A 23,138-nucleotide genomic window follows, 5' to 3' on the forward strand; every position below is an offset into this window, starting at 1 on the left:
ATTAACAGGGACATCTATGATTAGAACTCAGACCTAGAACAAGTAAACTCAGTGAATATTTATAGAATTCTTCACCCCAGGTCCACAGAACATACATTTTTCTCAGTATCACATTACACCTATTTTGAAAGTGACCACATAATTGGAAGTAAATCACTCTTCAGCATTTGCATAGCATTTCACAGACTTAAATGAAATATTGGTTGGCTGTTTGTTATTTTCTTCCCTTATTCCTTCCTGTGTCTGCTGTTAAGCACAATTATCAGCATAAAAGAGGTTTATAATACCCACTTTTAGATTGCATTCTAGCCTGGGCAACAGAGCAAGACCCTTGTTCTCTCTCCCCCTTTCTCTTTGTTTCTTTCTTTCATAGAAAAAAAAAATAAAAGACACACACACATATTAATAAAAAATAAACCATTCAAAGAAGTTAACAGAAATCTACAAAGAAATCTAAGCTTCTAAAAATCAAAATATTCACTTAAAATAATAATAATGTCTTCATTTAATGTTTGGTTTACAATGAAGTTAACAACTTTTGATTGTCCATACTATTTTGAATACTCCAAAGTGGATAATTAAATGTCAGCTTTTATTTAGTTTTTTTTTTTTTTAAATGCATTTTGAATATCTGGATGTTTCTAATGATGTTTAAGTTATTCTCTAGAGCAGAGAATCAAAACTGGTTTTTCTAGTAAAGCATTATTTTACAATTAGTGTATTTTCATTTTAGAAAATATCAGATAGTTAACACGTTTATTCATAATCTCATTCCTATGATAAATTTTGACATTTCTATCTACTTACATCTTTCAAAGCATGAAAATAAAAGAGTACAGGTATATAAGACTAGTAGCAGAAATCTTCTGTAATGCACATGCGACAAAGTAACAGAAAGGCAGGAGCAGGGAGAACATCACATCTACTGTGCACTTAGGACATGGTGCACAGGACAGATAGGGAGCCCAGGTCTTAGCAATGGGGTGCTGGGGACACAGGGAGGAAGGCAGGTTTTTGTGGATAGAAGGTAAAGAGGTTCTTTAGCAGCTGACCCTAAGGCAGCACTGTAAGTTATGTGTTCATAATTGGACATTAACATTTGAGGCTTGCTTGTCCTTTATAATGTACACCGTGGAAATATAGGGTACAAAGGAGAGTTTTAGTGTTCTCTCAGCAAGTCCATTAGGGGAAGTCTCTTTTGTATTCATTTTAACCATCTTAAAGCAAACATTCAACTTTCTTTTGCCTTAAGAAAACTTTTCATAGCAGAGAGTTTAGACAAACAAACCCTCCAAATCAATTATGAATGGCTTGAGAATTTACAGTACTCTTTTTTTTTTTTCTGAGACGGAGTTTTGCTGTTGTTACCCAGACTGGAGTGCAATGGCATGATCTCGGCTCACTGCAACCTCCGCCTTCTGGGTTCAAGCAATTCTCCTGCTTCAGCCTCCCGAGTAGCTGGGACTACAGGCGTGCACCACCATGCCCAGCTAATTTTTGTATTTTTAGTAGAGATGGGGTTTCACCTTGTTGACCAGGATGGTCTTGATCTCTTGACCTCGTGATCCACCCACCTCGGCCTCCAAAGTGCTGGGATTATAGGCGTGAGCCACCGCGCCTGGCCAAATTTACAGTACTCTTAAATGGGAATATCTTGATGTCAACAAGTATATTTCAAATTAACTGCTTGAGGAGAGCAGTTTCTATCAACTGCCATACTGTCATTATTCTAGTCAAATTCCTTTCTGAAGTACACGAAAGACCAGATTTCCATACTACTACATCAATACATTTTTGTTTTGGAATCCAGGTGTAGTATTGATTTGTCATTAGAAGTACATTTCCTACCTGCCAAAGAAACACTGTGGCCTGTCTGAATGGAGCCCTGTGAGCTCCCTAACAACTCAGCACTTAGAAAGGAAGGCGGTATTGTTTTCACAACAAGCGAACAGACACTCGATCTTGCACCAAATGTCTAGGTGGGTGTAAACCTAGAAAATGTTTTCCTTGCCTTCAACAGAGGTCAGCGGTAGGTAAAAACTTTCTTTTCTACACAAATGGATGAGTCTAAGGTGAATACTGTAGTCATCCTACATAAAGACAACTTCAAATATTTTCTTGGAGTATAAGAAGTATCTAAAGCACTGGAGAAAAGAGAAAAATGACAGTATGTATATTTCCAAGCAACATATAGTTAAAATGGCAATTTAAGATGTCTCACTAGTAACTTTCTGAAAATCAGGCATTTTTCTTAGCTATAAAGCAAAACAATCTAATATAAGAATAAAATTTAGAAAGCAATATGCTTCAAACTTGTAAAGATGGCTAAAATAAATAAAGCACTCACCTATGACCTGAATTTTCCTTTATTCCTGTCCAGCTCTTGAAGAGGCTTTGATGCAAATCCCAGTCAGCATCCCATATATCTTCCTGCATGGCTACACCAGGCTGCACTTTGGGTTCAGCTAAAACAAGGAAACATGTTATGACGTATTTAACCTGCATCTATACCCATTTGTCAATTTTACTTCAAATAATTTCTATAGTAACAAAAGACAGTAATGTACTTTCAAAGTGGCAGCCTCTTATTAAAAAAATATTTTGGGGGCAGTGAAAACATGTGGGAGAACAGCAAGATCACTTACATTTGGATAGAAAAGGCAAGCCAACATAGCAATGATCCCCACACTGTAGTCCAGGATCAAAATAAATGTTTGCAATCTAGAAAGAGGCACAGGAGAACCATGAATTTCAAATCCACAGAAGGTCATAAAACAAAATATTAACCGATGGGAATTCTCAAATATCACATCTTCAAACCTTTGATTTTTTTCCTGGCTCCAAGTCTTCCTTATTGCCCCGTAATCGTTTATAGTAAAATCGCACATCTTCTGACAAAGATCGTATTTGCTGTACTTTCACCTTCTGTGAGAAGGAATTCATAATATTTAAACTTTGATGAACTATTTTCCCCTGAAGGAAGAAAGCAAAAAACAATCTCATTTGTATATGGTTAAATTTTCTTAAGATAACACATTTTAGAGTAGACAAACGTATTTCTAGGAAACCAAAGCCCAAAAGCTATTTTAGAATGTCCATCAGTTGATGATCCCTAAATTGTCATCAATAGCCAAGAAAACCCCACAAAAAAAGAAACTGTTTTTTTCTTGCTATGGCATGTTACAGAAAAATCAGGAGGACAAATCTTGCAATCTTGTTGACAATCAATTGACGTAACATTCACACTTTCATGTTAAGATATTGAGGATGCCAACAAAGTACAAACAGAGATAGCTCTAAATAAAGGGAATGGTCCCTTTCAGTTTGGTAAGCAGGTTTTGTTTATATCAAGGTAAGAATGCCCTGAAATAACTGAATTATAAAATCTAAAGCCAAACAGGACAAAATCACATTTTTTCTTAAAAGTTTTTTCATTAATAAAAATATATGTCATTTGTGCTAAAGAGAAATTAGACATCTTTTAAAATGATAGGTTGTCAAGCATACAGGCCAGAGGCAGTGGCTCATGCCTGTAATCCTAGCACTTTGGGAGGCTGAGGCAGGCTGATCAGTTGAGGCCAGGAGTTTGAGACCAGCCAGGCCAACATGGTGAAACCTTGTCCCTACTAAAAACACACACAAAAAATTAGCAGGTGTGGTAGCACACATCTGTAGTCCCAGCCTCGGGGAGGCTTAGGTAGGAGAATCACTTGAACCTGGGAAGCAGAGGCTGCAGTGAGCTGAGATTGCGCCACTGCACTCCAGCCTGGGTGACAGAGCGAGACTCCATTTTAAAAACAAAAAACCCAGCACACAGATCAAACTGTTAAATAACCAGCAATTTCTCTTACCAGTCACAAGCTTCTCTCTGTGCCAGTGTACCAATTTTTAAATTAAAAAATTAAATGATTTATGTATAATCTTCAAGAATTATATTACAATATTTCTTTTGGCTGAATACAAAATTTTATTTTTGTAGATTCCTCCTTATTTGAAGAGGTATCTAAAATGATTAAACTCACTTTTTAAACATTTGGAATAAAAAATACAGAAGTGAAGAGTATGCACAGGAAAAAGGGTGGAATGATGGTGACGCTGAGGTCAGCGTTCTTCATTTACAGCCCAGTGAGGCTAAAACACCCAACAGCCAGCAGAGGGCAGGCATGCAGTTGCGACGCTGATAGGAGCCCTCAGGCAGTCAGGGCACTTGGTGTACTTGGAATAACTACTTCCCTTGTGTCTTGTCTCTCAAGGGTGTGGGGGATCAAAAAAGCTCACAGATACAAACGCTGCTCTCGCAATTCTATTCAAATATCAAGCTACAAGTTATGTGAAATGTTTATTCTGGGGTATCGTTTCCAGTCAGCTCTAGTATTCTCCATCTGATAAAGAGATTGACAGGATTTGGTAATATAGAGGTAATTTAGAATTCCGAGCAAGCATCTGGCCCTATAAAACACTTAAAAATAATCTGAAGCTGTTCAAAACCAATCCCTCCATGTCTCATGCTGAAATGTGATCTCCAGTGTTGGATGGAGGTGGGCCTTATGAAAGACGTTTGGGCCATGGGGGTGGATCCCTCATGAATGGCTTGGTGTGTTCCAACCTCGTGGTAAGGAGTTCTCACGCCAATAGTTTGCACAACCACTGGTTGTTAAAAAAGAGCCTGGCACCTCCTTCTCCTCTCTCTGCCATGTAATCTTTGCACATGCCAGCTCCTCTTCGCTTTCCTACATAAGTGGAAGCAGCCTGAGGCCCTCCCCAATGCAGATGCCAAGGCCATGATTCCTGTACAACCCCCAGAACTGTGACCCAAATACACTCTTTTCTTTATAAATCGCCCAGCCTCAGGTACTCCTTTATAGCAACACAAATGGATCAAGACCAACGTCTTGTTTTTATGCACATGCTTTCTCACTTATTCCACTCACGGGGCCTTTTCATTGTGTCATCTTGCTGTCTTCTCAACTGAACTATTCCCTCCCAGGATTTACACAGAGATTAAAGACATCACTGATTGAGAAGGTAATAGAAGGAAGAAACATGGCTCTTTCGGATAAATAACAAAGTCAAGAGTTTTGTATAGTCAGTACAAAGCATAATGACAGGAAGATGAGGGTTTAATTAAGACCCAAACTTAAATGTGATGAAACTAGTAATTCGAAATGTGTTTTTTTTTTTTGAGATGAAGTCTCGCTCTGTCATCCAGGTTGGAGTGCAGTGTCCCAATCTTGGCTAATCACAATCTCTGCTTCTCGGGTTCAAGAGATTCTCCTGCTTCAGTCTCCTGAGTAGCTGGGATTACAGGCATGCACCACCATGCCCATCTAATATTTGTATTTTTAGTAGAGTTGGGGTTTCACCATGTTGGTCAGGCTGGTCTCGAACTCCTGACCTCATGATCCTGCCTCGGCCCCCCAAAGTGCTGGGATTACAGGCATGAGCCATTGCACCTGACCAAAATTTGTATTTTTAAGAAGCTAAATGTTGAATTTAGGTTTTATTGTACAGGTTGAGTATCCCTTATTTAAAATACTTGGGGCCAGAAGTATTTTAGATTTCATTTTTTTTTATTTTGGAATATTTACATATATACAATGGGGTATCTTGGGGACAGAATCCAAGTCTAACCACGAAATTCATTTATGTTTCATATACATCTTATATGCACAGCCTGAAGGTAATTTTATTAAAATAATTTTGTGCATGAAGCAAAGTTCTGATTGAAACCTGTTACATGAGGTCAGGTGTAGAATTTTCCACTTGTGGTCTCAAAATGTTTCAGATTTAGGAACATTTTGGATTTCATTTTTGGGTTAGGGGTGTTCAAACCCACTACTGTCTCCCACCACTATGATATGAGACTCTTTTACGTTTGCCCAGGTATTCCCGAATGGACTGCATCACCTTCTTGCAAAAGGCAGTGTCTTCTGGTTTTCCCGTTTCTTTTGTCCTTATTCTCCAGGCTCAAACTCTAAGCCATATTCCTGCCTCCTCTATGTATCCCCCTCCCCATACTTGTTTCAATCTGTAGGACCCCTTTAGGATACAAGCACAGTTCAAATGATTCACCTGCAATGTCTCTTGCCTACATTCCCTCTCCATTATTTGTTCCTTCATCCATACATTATGTACTAAGTGTCTGCTATTAGTACATACTATGTACTAAGTGTCTCATCCCTTTCCTAAAGGATCTCAGACTCTCACTGAGGAGGCCAACTTATAAGGAAATATTTATAGCACAATATGAGGCTTGCAACAAGAGGGGTAATTTCAAAGTATTCTAGGAATACACATGAAACAACCAGTACTGTCGAGAGGAGTCAAGAAAGCTTCAGAAAGGAGATGACAATGGAACTGAATCTTGAAAGACCCACAGGAGTTCTTTGAAGGGAGGAGAGGAGGAAGGGCTTTCAAGGTGGAGAAACAACAAAGGCTTGGAGGTATGAAGGGACTTTATTGCCTCTGCCACAGCTATATGCTCAAACCTCCCCTGGCACTTTTCACGTGGACTCTGGCCAGTCCGTGTGTTGGCCTCCAGGCACTCTATTGTCACTTTCATCTGTATCCTCTATTTCTTTCTGCAGAGAGCCAGTCTTTAAAGCTCAGCTCTGATGATGCTAAGTCTCTGCTCACTTCATATTCTTATGCACTTAAGTGCATTTCATTTTTTTCCATGTTATCGCCCTAGCCTACCATTCCATTTTCTCTCTTTAAACTTTTCTCCATTCTTGCCAAACTGGACAACTCACTATTGCCTGAACCCACCTCAGACTTTACTGACTCTGTATCCCTGTTGAGCTTGCTCGCTGGCCCTGGATTCCCATCTCCATCTCTGACAGAAGAAATTCTAAGCTGGCTCCCACAGCCCCTGCATCAATGAGATGTGTATTTCCCTCACAGCACTTATTTTCACTCCTCTAGGGCAACTTCTACATTCTGCTTTATAGCCCTGAATTGTGCGTCCATTTCCCTTTCTAGATAGAAAACTTTTTGAGGAAAAGAACTGTATCTCTTTATATCGTCTAAAGAACCTGGTATACTGTCTTTAAAATAAATGACTAATGAAGAATAATTGACTTTACTATAAAATTCTAGGAACACAGAGCTAAAGGGAAAGGCAAAAAATGAGCAACAAAAAAATGTGTGTATTAATGGTCTTACTGGAAAGGAAGGTGGAAGAACAATGTGCTTAGGGAAGCAGGTCAGTGAGCCTACTGCAATCACAGCCTTCACAGGGATTGTCAGGATCTGTGGAGTCAAGAAGATGACAGTAAGTATTTAATACTTAGTCTGCTCTGGACAACTACTGTATTGTATTTTGGGGTTAACCTAATTTTGGGACTTGTATTGGCAATAACCAGCTCCAAACCAGTATTAAAATCACCCATAGATACTGTTTAATCTGTCCAATGTACTCATTAAAAGGTAATGAAATCTAACACATTTCCAGGGATTTCTCAGTGATTCACTGTAAACATGTAAAAAAAGACTAAACAATGGGGAAGGAATGAAGACAGGTTTTTTAAAATACAAATATTTTTGAATTTCAAAATACCAATAATCTATAAAATAGATTTTAAAAAAGAAGGTCAAATCGTACTCCGAAAACAATGTATGTAAAATCTGGCATTTCTAGTTACATAGGGTTCTATTTTTTGATATAGAAATAGACATCAACCTAATTTTAAAAAATACACTGAACATTCTAGAGTTAGAATCCCATCCCATACTATAACTCACAAAGCTACTTTTCTAGGATATTTTTCTTAATTCTTATTTTCACCCATATTAACAAAAATTTATCTTAAATATGAAATGTAGTTATTTATGTTGTGAGTGATAACTATGAATTCCTCATTTTTGGACGTAACCTGACATACTCTCAACAAATCATTTATTATTAAATGGCCAATTCTGTTTATGTCATAATTACATTTTTTTTTTCACGTGGAAGTTGTTTGTGTATACTGAAAACATCTATGAGGGCAAAGGTGGCAACTTGTTGAATTTAGCAGTGCTTGACTTCCCCAAGGGCTTTTAAATATAAAATTGAAAACATTTAGGTTTAGCAGAAATATATCTATTCAAAATCTTACTGAGTGCAAAATAAACTCCACAGAGAATATTTTAATTAAAAGCTTAAATAACATTTAGTCCCTTGACTGTGAATGACTTATGCAAATATAAACGTGAGCACTGAAATTAAGACATCATCTCCTGATTTTATCCTCCTTTTCAGAAATGTTAGAACCTGACTGCTATTTATGATTGTAGGAACAAGCAGAGATATCTAACTCAGGACACTCAGGCTTTGTACAATGATATAACTATCTGCTTAAGTAGGTTTCTAACAAAGCAATTCTAAACGCGCTAAAGGCATTTTTCTGAAGTTGCTTTTTAGGTTAGGAGGTTTGGATTTTATCATAAAACTAAGAGTCTATGAACACCAATTTTCTATAAACTATTATTGAAAGCTCAGTTTTTAAGGTATGAAAGCGGTAAACTATAACTTTATGAGTAAACTTAATTCTTTGTTTTCATTAAAAACAAGAAAGAACTGACGTATTCAGAAAAACTCCACTGCCACGAATGCCCAATAAAGTCCTTACCTCATAGTCTGTTGTGATCTGGATGGCTCCATCATGAATCCCCTCTAATTTTTTTGCAGTAAGTTTGACTCTGAAGACTGCAAAATAGCCTGAAGCTAATGTAACCTGTAGATAGTAGAAATATCATTCATTAGCCTTGTTAGCTGAAGTTTCCTATTAAAATGGAAATGAAGGCTATAGTGACAAAAATGACTTCCAAATCCTAACATATACCGGTATGACAGTGAATTACCATATCACTGTGTACAAATATCTCAAAATAGTGTCCATCACTTGATATTTCTCTACTACACTTGTTCCATGGGCCACTGAAAAAGCTGGTTCCTGAAGAGGGAGGAGTATGGTCCTCTTGCTAATAAAGCTCCTCACTCTTCACTCATAGACCTGTATGGCCAAAGGGGCTGGAGCAGAGGGACACAGCCTTCCACCAACCTGTCCGGCACATTGGAGCCTCGAATGTATATACAGCTGGCTCTGCTTCAAGCTCTGTAATATTAATATTTATATCTTCAGGGCAGCTGAGGCCAGGTATAACAAAACACCAGACCTATGGCACTCTATGGAAATGCATTTGTCAGCACTCCCTGTATACAAGGACATTTGCTTTTCCTTTTGTGAAACTGCCCCAAGAAGTTCTATTCTAACCTGCAGATGAGATATCTGATACTCCTTCTCACAAAAGGTGATTCTAATTCTTTTCCCAGTAGGTATAAACTCCAATTTCCCCTTTCAGTAGTAGTGAGGGCTAAAACTAATATATTTGTTTTCTCTTGTTTGTGCTCTCTTACAACCAACTGTAACATGTTTATTAGACAGGTAGAAATATGTGGGCAGACTCGCAGTGATCGAACAATGTTTGCCTCACTGATACTGAGGCAGTTATCTGGCCAGACATATTATTGTATAATTGAAAATATTTTCTACCAATGTTCAGGGCCATCTCTTTTTCCCAGTAAACTCAATGAACACCAGGTTGGTTTAATACCCATGGGAATTCTCCGGTAATGACATGTGTGTTATAAAAAGATAATTTAAAATTTGTGTGGTATGGAACTTTTTATGAGAAGGCAGGATTTAACCCCTTTGGGTTTCAGTGCCCTCATCATAAAAATAGGGAGTTGAATTATATTGCCTATAAGGTCCTTCTAATAGCAAATAACCAACACTATTATAAACTGCATAAAAATAATACTGACATATGTAACATAGCAATGGTCTTCCATTTGCAGTTTAGACATCCATCTTAGTTTAAGGAGACAATAAAGTTTACGTACCGATGATTGGTCTGATAAAGAGGATTTTTCAAGCTCTGGCAGGTTTGAAATTATTGTAGTTCTGTTGCCTCTTTCCACTGCTACAAGTTCTATTGATAAACCATCTCCTATGATATGCCAACTTTTTATAGCCAACTTTAAAAAAAGATATGAAAATGATTATCATAATGCAAGCATAAAATCCTTAAATGTGATTTAGAATAAAAACAGATTGCTTTTACCTCAATTGGATTGCTGTTTATAATTGCAAATAAAATATTACTTGCTTCTGTAGCACTCAGTACTCCAAAATCTATGAAACGTTCCTCTATTTTGGGGGGCAATACAAAGTACTAGAAAGATATACAAGAATCAGATTAAACAAAAAGTCACATTGATGTAACAATATTACCTCTATTAAAGATGTATTAAAGTTCCCCCAAAATTAGCTGGGCATGGTGGTGTGCACCTGTAATCCCAGCTACTCAAGAGGCTGAGGCAGGAGATCATGCCACTGCACTCTAGCCTGGGCAACAGAGTGAGACTCCATCTCAAAAAAACAAAAACCATGTATTAAGGTTCCTATGTTTTCTGTATATATTCATAATACCACACATATATATGACATAGTTGAGGGCTTTGTATGATGAAAGACCTTTGAGTAATCCGAATGAAAACAGCCATAGTTTCTGCTGAGCTGCTATTCCTCCTCTGAGGGCACATGAAAGAGGCAGGAAGCTAAAGTACTAGGAGAGGTTAAGTGGAGCCCTAGGTGATTGGGCAAAAAACATGTGGTCTCAGCAAGCATCACCAATGATCACTGAAACAAAATAACTGAAGCAGGAGCAAGACATTACTGAAGCTCTCTCCAGCTCCAAAATTCTAATCAGTGCCAACTATTTAAAAGGCTACATTTCTAGATCTCCTAACTTTGTTTTTATCTTTCCTGATGTCCTAGCTTTCTTTTTATCTTTCCTAGCAGTTTTATCTCTTATCTAAGCTTCTTTCATTGATCACTCTCAAGATAGCTTTGTTTGGATTTCTTCCCCCTGCTAATTTTCTTCATTGTTTCCTTCTGTGTCATATACATCTTCCAACCTTGTGTCTTTACTACCTTATTTTCTACTTTACTATCTGGTTCTCTTCTCTGTCCTGATATTTCTTGGTTTTATGTATCTCTTTCCTACTACCCTCTTCACCTTCCTTGTATTCTTTTATTCCTATCTACCATTTTTCTTCCATTTAGTTATTTTCTAGATTCCCCATTATTACAACAGTTTAAAAGCATATCCAAGAGAAACCAGAATGTGGAAAAGATCTAAGCAGAGACTGTAACTAGAGAAGGCAACTGTATCACAAAACAAGAGCTGCTGGAAAAGGTAAAAACTAGTTACCTAGAGAGATAAAAATTAACTAGGAGAATTAGATAAATTTGCGGAGCACAGATAATGGCAAACCGTAAGAGTATGCAACACAATTGCCTAATAAGATCTGAAAGCATTAAAGGTGGGCAGGGAGTTTACATGTTAAAGGTAGATAATATACTTACATCTAAAAAGCCTGTGTAAACCCGCACAGGTAAATGAAATTTAGAAGCATTGGTAATAAGTAAAATGTTGTTATCTATGTGCATGGATGATGTGGAAGGCATAAAAAGCAGGGTAAAAATGTATCCTGATTCGTTAGGAAGAATTAAGACTGGTTTGCTGAAGTTATGAACCTGGGAAATGAAAGAAGAGAAAAAAAAAAAAAAAAAAAGCATCAGCATCACCTAGCTGATAGACCAAGGGAAATTAAAAGTATAAGGGCTCCTGGACATACTTTAAACATTGTTTTGGCTTCTTCTGGTAGCAACACATCGTGAATGAGGATCGCAAAACTGAAAGTGTTAGTAAGGTAAATTGGCCTTTCCACGGGATCAGCAGGACTGTCTCGGATGTGAAATAATGTTGCAGCGTGATCAAATCCCAAATAACTATTCAAAAAAACGAGAAGAATAAAACAAATCATTTTTATTTTCATGTGTTAATTTAAAATCTAAGTTCTTTTGTTATGAGTAATAATTTACATTTAGCATTAGGAATTGTATTAAAGAATTAGAGCTAAATTATACTGATTGACTATATAATTTAAAACAAAATATTTAGCTTGCAAAATATTGAAATCTAATATAATGAACCATTCTCCAACAAATTATATGAATCAAACAATTAGAATAAAAAATGTTTCAACAGAAAAAGCTTTACTTTACTTTGAAAAAAAATCATGTTTACCACTGAATTGCAAGGAGCTTTGTTAAGATGAATCTTTGCCAAGCTGGGTATTAAACTATTATTGGTTAAAGTATAATTGAAAATGAACAACATGTTACTTCCCATTTATAAAAATTTGTAATTCTAGAAATGTTTATGAATTTATAAAGAAATATAAAGAATTTTGTTTCAAGTACCAGAATAGTTTAACAGGCCACAATCATTCACATTTTACAAACAAACGACCGAAAGAAAATGGTTCAAATGATTTAAATACTTTTAAAAAAATCAGATTACTGAATCATTAAGTCTTCATTTAAGCCCAAATCCTATCATCCCACTCACCCTTTTCTTCTAAGGAAGTAAAACATACACAAAATATAAGAGGTTTTCTCTTTTATAGTTGAGGCTGTTCTTTTCAAATATAATTCCATCAAGTTTATGTGAACATGGCTAGTACTTCTGCAGGTCATTTAGTAGGAAAACATAATTTGTTGATTAGCAAAAAGTTACAGAACTTATTTTAAAAAGAAACTCACCCATCTAAAACTTCTGCTTGATACGGTATTTCAAGTTTAGAATAACTCTTTTCCTTTGCTTTAACTGTTATTTTCCCAGAAAACTGAGATGGCTTTTTTGCCTTTGATGCTGAAAGGAAGCATAAAAAATAATCTGTTACCTTTTACTACCAAAGAGAATTAATGACTTTATGTAAATTGATAAAATCTTAAAAAAGCTGAGCTTCCAGATTGGTCAACAGAATACTTCTATAGCATTTTAAATGAAACATCACATTTTTCATACAAAAGGGGGAAAATGTTTTATTTTTCCTATAATAAGATATGCAGATAATGAATTAGCCTAGCTGGTGAGCACAGTTCAGGAGGCAAAATACCATATCTAAGCTGTTTTGCTGTAGCCATAGGCTTTGGCTTTACTTACAGCAGAATTTCTCATCCTTGGCACTGTTAACATTTCAGGCCAGATAAATTCTTTGCTGCAGGGGATGTTTTGCATATGGTAGGATGTTTAGCAGCATCCCAGACACTACTTGCTAGATAACAGTAGCATCCCTGTGGCTGTGACTACCAAAAATGCCTCTTGACAATGCCAGATATCCCCTTGGAGGCAGAATTACCCCTCACTTAGCCCTGCTAATTTACACTTGAACTGAGTAAGTAGTAACATTTCTTGTATGGCCAAAGTCTTGCTCTATCACTAATAAAGTAGCATGGTATAAGAAAAGTCAAGAATCAAGAGCTCTTACTTCTCAAATCAGCCAACCCAGAAACTCATGGTATAAGAAGAGTTAATCCCCTCCTGTTATCATATAAATTGTCCTCATAGATGAAGTAAAATCTTTAGATTTTGTAGCAGTTTTAGATAATCCTGGCTGGGTGCAGCGCCTCACGCCTGTAATCCCAGCACTGAGGTCAGGAATTCGAGACCAGCCTGGTCAACATGGTGAAACCCCACGTGTACTAAAAATATACAAATTAGCCAGGTGCGGTGGCACGTGCCTGTAATCTTAGCTACTCAGGAGGCTGAGGCAGGAGAATTGTTTGAGCCTGGGAGGTGGAGGCTGCAGTAAGCCGAGATTGTCCCACTGCACCCCAGGCTGGGCTCCATCTCAAAAAAAAAAAAAAAATCCCATCTTGAATTACAGAAATTGATTCAGTCGGGTCCAATCTAGATACCCATTAGATGGTTCTTTTCAAAGCAAATAAAGAAGCTGTTTATGTTTATCCTCTTTAAAGGACTTTAGGAACACTTCCATTTATATGAAAAATTCATATGTGAATTCTGCAAATGTGTGTCATCCAACCTCAAGATAAAAAAGGACAAGGAAATGGTATGGTATCTAGTGTTTGACTATGTGCAGGCACAGACTTTAGATTTTAAAAATTCCCAATTCAGTCTCTTATTTCTCTGCTTGCTAGTTATCTATCTCTGGTGCTTTCAATTTTTCACTATTTGTTCTGATGTAAGACTGATTACAAGGGCCACATTTAAGCATTTCATGACATTATATCATGTTATATTTTAGCAAATAAAGTAGACAAAAATCTCAAGAAAATTCAGTTGAAAATCATGAAGAATGACTTTTGGTGAGAAAGATGTTTGATAAGTGAACACTGTAGAGTTAACACATATGTAAGGTGCATTTTAACAATGTTAAAAGTTAAATAAAACACACTTCCTGACTGATTTTCACAGCAATCTCAGAGGTATTTTGTGTGGGGGTCCAGCATGGTGGCGGGAGAGATGAATGGTGGGGGGTTTTCACATGATATTAAAAATCCACTTTTAAGAAATGCAGCATTTGCTCTTAAAGATGCTTTCCCTTTTGTTGTATTTAATTTTCTTATTTCTCTAAGAAACAATTATCTTAGAGCCTAAGATCTCAGAAGAACCAACACTAATGATATCTTGAGAAGGGAAACATTCACTGGGTGGTCAGTACTGGAGACAGAGGAGAGTAGCTCTTCACCCTCACAGAGCACGTGGAGAACTTTCTGGCAAGTCTGTGAAGGGTGGATCCTAAAAGTTCTCAGAGGTCAGGAATGACCATTAGCCGCCTCCTCCTCTGTAAGGGAAGACAATGTACCTCCTGATACACTGGGGGGCACAAATGGTCTCTCAGCAGTATGGAAGAACTTTACTACAGATGTGGAAATAACTATGGCATTAATTATCTTCTATAATACTATTTCTTGACAACTGTATCTTGAAGCATGCTACCTATGCGATTTTCATCCCTTAGGAATCATCACTGAGCTCACAGGATGAACCCCAAGGCCAGACCCACCTGCATAAATGCTCAGACCCCCCCCACAGAACTATCCACAGTGAGCAGCAGATACAGATGCTCTCATAGAGACTGTGCGAAGTGTGCCAGTGCCCTCCTACACTCATTGATCAAATACTCTCATCCAAGCTGAGCTTTACCATGTGGACTCTGAGCAGAGGTGGCTTGATCATAAAGCCAAAATTTAAGCTTTATAGCAGCTACTCACTTGCATGAGTGCCTACGAGAAAAGCCCTGTTCAGAGGTCTGGTTCTCATTTAATTGTATATACAGTTAAGCAGCCATTAAGTCATTATTTTAAAAATGTTTTGACAGCAAATTCAATGAATGCTCCACGAAAGTGGGCAAAACTGAATAAAAACATGCTATAAAAATGGTATAGTCTGGCTTGACTTCACATTTCAAGTATCAAAATGTATATTACACACATTAGAAATAATAGCCAACTGCATAATTCTGCCATGAAGTCTATTATTTTAGCTTAAGCAGGGTCATCTGCTTTGCCTATAAAAGCCAATATATGAAAATATTACAAAGAATACTTTTTATTTTTGCTCTCAAATTCAAACATGCTTCTGAACTTCAAATATATCGTAACTTCATAATTAAGGTGTATTAAAATAGATATATGTGTAAAAAGTCTAGCCCAGATTATGGAACTGATTCTAATCCTAATGTATTTGCTAATGTTTTTCTATTGCTAATACTGATTTAGCTTTATAAAGTTATGGTATTTTCTCTCATGAATCAATCAAGAGTTCATGATGGTTTTCAGGGGAAAGGAAAAAAAAAATCAACCTAAGCAGTAATATAAATTCTAATGGTAAGACAGTTTGGATTTCTATATTAAGATGTCAATATAGATGCTTTCTAGTTTATCAAAATAACATCACTCTATCAGAGAAAAAGGTGAATACTTGCCATCAAAACTAATGCTCGCAACCTTGGTGTATTTACTTTCCGATGCTTTCAATGTAATTGGTTTAAAGTGTACTGTTATAGCATCATTTTGTGGTGTAGGTCGAATACTCTGCAAAGAGAACAAAAATACACACATGGCATTATTTCAGTCTAATGGTTCAGTTGCCTTATACTGGAAAGCATACTGGAAAAGTAAAGTTGACTCTCAATTTGAAAAGTTTAACTTATGTTGTCTCTTTAAATGGAGTAGGCCATACTGGAAAAACTTCAAATTAACTTCATCAGAATATCTTTAGAAGAGAAAATGACCAGAGGAAAACAGGCATGACAGATTTATAAATGTAAGTACCTGAAGAGCAACTACATTGGTTGTGAGTACATAAAACATTTTAAAAAGGTAATTACTTTCCAAATGAATGCCTAATTGATATATCAGAGAAGGCAACATGAAAAAGACTTATGGATCCCTCTTAAAGAAATTCACAATACTGAGGTGATATCTGAACCATATGATGGTGAAGAACAAACATGAACTTGGAGCTGGTGCCTCAGTGCCAGGGTAGTTTTGCACACTTCATTTCTAATGGCATTTTCTCTTTCTCTCTAGACATGGTTCTGTGATTGAGGCATGCTGCTGTCCAGGTAGAGGGCTACACTGCTGGCTATGAGATTGAGCAGTGAGGCAGACCACAGGGATATTCAGTGTGGAAGTCAGAAAGCTTACATAAAAACAAACAGGAAAAGCTTGTACCTGGAGAGCATGCTATTAAAAAATACATTTTAAAGTACAGTTAATTTTTATTTCCTCACTGACATAAAGCCCTTTCAATTGGAAGGGACTTAAAAGATTCCAACCTCCTTCTCTGTTTTACTAATGAAATGTGCAACATGATGTTTCAACAGCTAGGCATCAACTGGTCAGACTGAAACAAGGATTTCTGACTCGGTGTAGGGCCTTTCATCTGACATCCTGTTGCATAAACATGTATCACAAAATTGTGGTACTGTATATAACTCTTGATTTAAAAAAATCTTCCTTTATAATTACTTTGAATCTTAGCCGTGGTCTGAATCCTCTTGGGTTATATTTGTTGAATTTGGAATGGCTTTATAAACTTGTCAAAGCCTGTCATTTCCTGGAGAAAAGAACACTGTCCTTTTCTGTGAAGCTTATCAGGCAAGCCCCTCAACAGGGGCACAGTCAGATCCAGCAAGTCACTATGCTCTTTCCCTGGCTCCTTGTCTGCTCTTTTCAGCCCATTTATAAAGGTCAAATCTGCCTCAACAGAACATTTAAGGGCAGTCTCTTGAAGGTGAAATTCGCACTTGAGTGTGCAGAGAGAGAACTATCCCTGTGTGCTGTGTGTGGGATCACAGGGAATGAATCTGATTATATAATAATGATCAAAGATATTGCTGGAGCATTGGTGCTCCACCTTTCCATTGGTGTGTTAGTCCTGGGCTGTTCACAGGGTCTGAAATGAAGGCCCTAAGGATAGTTCGTGGGCCTCAGGCTCCCTTGGCATTTTAACTCTTTTTAACTGCCTTCCTTTTTCTTCTTTAAGCACTCCTCTTTGTTTGCTTTTGGATCTCTAGCTGGGGCTGGGAATGATTTGTTCATATAATACTTTTACTTACCAAGAGCTTGCTGTTATTAGCAACATTTAAAATACAAATTTCTTCATTCACTGAAAGGTGTGTGTGTATAACAAAACAAGGCAGAGTTTGAATTATAAGACAAACTACAAACTGAGAAAAGTTCCATTTGGTTTTACTATACTGTAATACCATACTAACACTTTTTCCAAAGAAAAGAAAATCAGTACAGAAGTATATGTGACAATCCAGTGGCATCACTTTATGCAACAAAAGGATATTTAACTAGAGATGTGAGCTTGAGTCAGCTGCCCATCTACTTTGGGGCTCACTTTTCCCACCTGTAAAAAAAATCCTGGCCAGGCACAGTGGTCACACCTGTAATCCCTGCACTTTGGGAGGCTGAGGCGGGTAGATCTGGCCAAGATGATGAAATCCCGTCTCTGCTAAAAACTAAAAAAAAAAATGAGCCACGTGTGGTGGTGGGCATCTGTAATCCCAGCTATTCAGGAGGCTGAGGTAAAGAACTGCTTAAACCCAGGAGATGGAGGTTGCAGTGAGCCGAGATCACGCCACTGCACTCCAGCCTGGGTGACACAGCAAGACTCTGTTTCAAAAAAAAAAAAATCCTAAGGGGATAGACTGTTTCCTGAGATTCCCATCATCTACAACATTTTGTGATTCAATTAATTTTGCTTTTTTCCCTCTGCAAATGAGCCACTTTTATCTTGAGGCCAAGCTCTGTTAGAGACGTGATCACATGAAGCTCTGTAGTTTGCAGGACTTCCACAGATATGGCTCCTGAAGTTCTTCACTGGCTCTACTGAATATGATCCAGCAACAGTGAAGGCCTGACCAGTTTTCAACATACTTAAAGACTAGAAGTGGCAGTTCATCAGTAACAAGCACAACATTTTTTGAGTGTTAGCCTGTACAACAACACCAAGCCAGAAATAGCTAAGCAAGGATGTTGGTTAACATATAGCCACTATAAGCAGTAAGAACTTAAAATAGTTGAAATTTTTTTTCATATGAAACATACCACTTTAAGATTTTCCTCACCAGATAAAAACTTTACATTAGTACTGCTACCTTAAAGTATGTTACAGTAATAGCAGATAAATATTCAACCGACAATTCATGTTTTATACAAATTGTCTGAACTGTTCACTTGTTAAGTAAAAACAAACCCTAACTGTTAAGATCCCTTTTCCAGGGAAACAGAAACAAAGCAAACAAACAAACCCAAGACAAAACACTGAAGTAGCTGGCTCATTCTGTGGCTTTAAATGAGAACTAATATACAATCATCACCTTGTAGTAAGCATATTTATACAAAAAACCTGTTTTATATTAGTGACTAACTATTGCTAACTCAAAGATAATCAAGAAGTGGAAACACTATGGCAAGATTCCCAGGAAAGGCAGCTCGCAAACTCACCTATGTTCTAAATACAGTTCCAGGCTTTTCTCATGACATTCAGACCCAACTAATGCTCAGTAACCCTCAGGTGAGATTCAAGGGTCCAGAACATTCTAAAACTGCTTATAAAAGCACTTGAGCAAACAAGGAAAGTAATCTTTCAGCATTTAACAATTATATTTTTAATAATTTATGTACAAATTCACTAAAGCATATGTTAAGCTGATATTCTGATTCCAATATGTCAATTACCAAAAGAAACCTCATGCAAACATTCCTCTGAAGACATTTCAGGCAAACTTATTCCATCATTTATATAGCACTAATGTTTTGTAAATGTTGAAAAAAGCCATTTTCTCAAAGTTGTATTATAGACAAACCAGGAGAGTTTGGACCCGTTGCATCCTGTCCATTAGCAGGTGAGGAACTTATATTTGAATTGCTTGCTTTAGTAATCCTAGATCTAGAAAGAGAATAAATTCCCCGTAGGGGAATGAAAAAAAAAATTGTGCCCGCAGCAACCTCAGTTCGTATCCAAGTCACGGCACCCCCTGCCCCCTCCAAAAAAGAAAAATCTCCAGCTTGTAGCACTGCTTAGCAAATCCTAAAAATTCTGTTTGTGAAACAGAAGGAGGCAGGAACCCTTCTAAATACGTATCAGTCTCTAAGCTTGGTGAATTATGCCGAAATGCTGAAACACACAGGAAAAACCTTAGGAAGAGCTCTTAAAACTCAGTTTCCGCTATAGGTGGGCTCACCCCATAGCTGAAAAAGTAGGAAGTCTAAATAACCATCATTTCTCAGGCTGACTGCTAAATCAGATCCCAAGTGGTCTCCTTTGCTTTCTGCCCTTCCATGTCTGTAGTTCACTCTCCACAAAGTAGCTACAGTGACCTTTTAAAACACATAAATCAGATGATAACACTCTCTTGTTTAAAATCCTGTAACAATTTCCCATTATACTTAGAATAAAATCTAAATATCTCCCGGAGTTCCAGGAAGCCCTGATTAAAAATGAGGTTGATGGGGTGGGGAATGCTGGTGGTCTGATTCACTGCTATATTCTCAGTTCTTAGCATACATAGCAGCTGGCACATAGTTGATGCTCATTAAATATCTATTGAATGGGTGAATGAAGGAGGAAATAAGACAAAACTACCAAAACACTGGCAGAGTTTGGGCTTTGAATATTGTAAAAGACACATATAGGTAGGTACAAACGTATTATATTAATAGATACGTATATACTGATATATAGGTTTTTAACAGAAATATTGACTATACAATTAAAATGATACATTAGTAAAGATATGATTGCTAAGTGGCATCATATATCTAATATACTTTCATGTTTCATGTAACGTTTACTTTTTTGAGACAGGGTCTTGCTCTGTTGCCCAGGAGTGCAGTGGCGTAATCTTGGCTTACTGCAACTTCCACCTCTGAGGTTCAAGCAATTCTCCTGCCTCAGCTTTCCGGTATCTGGTACTACAGGCGTGTGTCACCATTCCCAGCTAATTTTTGTATTTTTAGTAGAGACAAGGTTTTGCCATGTTGGCAGGCTGGCTTGAACTCCTGACCTCAAGTGATCTACCTGCCTCAGCCTCCCAAAGTGCTGGGATTACAGGCATGGGCCACCGTGCCTGGCCTACTTTTGCATTTTTTATAGTTGTATAAGTTACTTAAAAAAAAAAAAACTCAGTTTTCCTATTTGGAAAACTAGGACTGCTGCACCTTATAGGATTGTTGTATTAAATAAAGTAGTACATTTATTACATAACAGCATTAGTATAGTGCCTAACCCAGTAAGAGCAAAAATGCTCACTTACAATGTATCCAAAAACTCCTTAGTAAATAATAAAAGGACAAGCGCAGTACTATTTAATTCCATCTCGAAAGTGAACTGAATACTAGTTTTTCATTCAGATTCTTAGGGTTAATTGCCAATTTCATTTTTCTATAAAATGTTTATTGAAAAAGATATGTTTCAGTTCATTTACTGTATATAAAAAGTTAGGCTGGTTTGCTTAGGCTAAGTAAAGGTACCTTCCCAGCAAATTCCCAAATTACATTAGGAGAAATGCTAGGTCAGGTATGAGGACACTGTCTGCCCCCCAATCCCACTAGTAAGGAAGGTCACTGTGCGTCAGAATGTGGTTACCTGGGAGGCCCATCTCTTGCTTCCTCACTGGGGTTTGTATATTCTCCTCTCTCTGGTTTACTCCACCAGCTGGTGATAAAATCTGGGTTTAGCCACTGATGGACAAAGGTCCCTTAAATCTCAAGCCCACAAGATCTCATTTTATCAGTTCACTGAAGTTTCTGGCATCAGCACAAATTATTAAAAAAAGGTTCTATTTTCCTATATAATGATTCCCTAGGTATATATCTTGGGGACCTCATCAGGGAGAGAGGTTGTGGGCCAAGGCAAAACTTAGATATCCCTTTTTTGCCTAAAACTATCTAATGGCACCTCAATTCCACCATATGGCCTAAAAGTCACTTACTCTGTACGTATGTGTGAGGGAGAGAGGGCCTTAGTTTATAATGTGCTGTCTAGGGTAGCTCAATAGCTGCTAGTTAGGGAACCTGTGACAAGTGTTAATGGCATTTTACCACTACCTACCATATTTTTTTGCTTATTTTCTTCCCAACTCATCTGACTCTTTTTCCTCTTTCCTGCCCATACCTTAACCCTTACAACCAAATCTGATGAAATCCTTATAACCTGTTTTTATTTCCAAATGGCCCACAGATTTTAAGATTTATCAGAATCCACAGGCCTTTTATATGACTCTGCCTGTATAAGAAACTCATGAACTTTGGTTCAAACTGACCTTGGAGAAGATTGCCTATTTCCCTCTCATCTTTAAATTTGGGTGGTTGGGACAGAACAGCTTTCTCACATCACACTTAGAACCAAAGTGTCGCCAGGTCATCACAAAATAGAAATCTTTTAGAGTAAGGGTTTAATTATTTTTAACTTTGTCATATATTTAAAAACAAAGACTACAAAAATTAGGAAAAACAAAAGTAAAAACTTACTGTTATTGGTACATCTTTTGTTCCTGAATTTAACAAATGAAGGTTTAAAACCTTTGGTAGATCTGTTAAAATCGAGGAAAAGAAATATTTCTTAAAAAGGTGTGCTTTTTAACCAAGTTAGAATCTTTACCTTATATCAAATTGAAGCTATCAATTTGTGAAATACAATGACATTAATAAAAAGAAACATTAGGTGGTAATTGCTTTACTCCTAAGGACATTGTCTATTGTAAGAACTGTTCCCTCTTAAACCAGAGTTTTAAAAAAAGACCCCAAAAGAAAAAAAAATATATATATATATTTTAAATGAGACAGAGTCTCGTTCTGTCACCCAGGCTGGAGTACAGTGGCACATTCTTGGCTCACTGTAACCTCTGCTTCCCGGGTTCAAGTGATCCTCCCACCTCAGTCTCCTGCCTCCTCGTCCCACATAGCAAGGATTACAGGCATGTACCACTATGCCCAGCAGACTTTTGTACTTTTTTTTTTTAAGTAGAGATGGGGGTCTCATCATGTTGGCCAGTCTGGTTTTGAACTCCTGGCCTCAAGTGACCCGTCTGCCTTCACCTCCCAATGTGCTGGGATTACAGGCATCAGCCATCGTGCCAAGCCCCCAAAATATTATTTTTTTTTAGTAAACTCAGGCAGTACTAATCTTTTAGCTTTCCGGCAAAACATAATGAAGCAATTAATAATTTACAATGTAAAAATACATTAAAAGCAAATCTAATTTTTAAACATGTGGTCTTTAATCTTAAACAACTATATTTTATTATATATAGTCCATAGAGATCCCAAATTACAAGTACTCTTAAGTTTTTTCTTAATAAAAATCTTTACTTGGTTTTTAATTTTAGAATTTGAATTCTCTGAATAGTAGCAATAAACTTTTAACATTTTGTCATAATGTAACTTAATAACTCATATCTAAAATAAAATCCAAAAGTAAATATTTTTATTTTATTTTACTATTACAAAAAAAAAAAACCAGTCAGGGTAACTGAATGGATGGGCAACTGGATTAAGAAACTAGAAAACTTTCTGTCTCAATCGTCCATTTAGATAACTTCGATTATCCCATGGCCTTTTTTGCCAGCCTGGTAAGCAATGCTACCTACCCCTCAGAGGAATGGAGTATAAACTTGTAAAGGTGCTGAGTCTGAAAAGGATTTCTAAGAGATCATGCAACCTACTGAGAAATAATGTTTAAAGGTGAATTACAAAGTA

At 37.1% G+C, this 23,138-nt stretch overlaps 1 protein-coding gene across 6 annotated transcripts in view; it reads right to left on the minus strand.

Moving 5' to 3' along the window:
• The window catches only part of TMEM131 (transmembrane protein 131), a 247,039-nt gene that overhangs the window by 43,983 nt on the left and 179,918 nt on the right, over positions 1–23,138 (minus strand). For 5 of the 6 annotated variants that reach the window (XR_013526314.1, XM_008980096.5, XM_002757394.5 and 2 more), the window contains 12 exons: positions 21,912–21,973; positions 15,848–15,956; positions 12,657–12,765; positions 11,687–11,840; positions 11,415–11,585; positions 10,108–10,218; positions 9,887–10,021; positions 8,613–8,717; positions 7,165–7,251; positions 2,821–2,973; positions 2,646–2,721; positions 2,348–2,465 (listed from right to left, as the gene is read on the minus strand). Coding sequence is in view for 5 of the 6 variants with exons in the window: in XM_008980096.5 (XP_008978344.2) it covers positions 2,348–2,465; positions 2,646–2,721; positions 2,821–2,973; positions 7,165–7,251; positions 8,613–8,717; positions 9,887–10,021; positions 10,108–10,218; positions 11,415–11,585; positions 11,687–11,840; positions 12,657–12,765; positions 15,848–15,956; positions 21,912–21,973 (1,390 nt within the window). In the remaining variant the exon portion in view is untranslated. The remainder of the gene's footprint in view (positions 1–2,347; positions 2,466–2,645; positions 2,722–2,820; positions 2,974–7,164; positions 7,252–8,612; positions 8,718–9,886; positions 10,022–10,107; positions 10,219–11,414; positions 11,586–11,686; positions 11,841–12,656; positions 12,766–15,847; positions 15,957–21,911; positions 21,974–23,138) is intronic. The other variant, XM_017964076.4, reaches the window with a different exon arrangement.

Source organism: Callithrix jacchus, chromosome 14, assembly GCF_049354715.1.
Source record: "Callithrix jacchus isolate 240 chromosome 14, calJac240_pri, whole genome shotgun sequence".
NCBI lineage: Eukaryota > Metazoa > Chordata > Mammalia > Primates > Cebidae > Callithrix > Callithrix jacchus.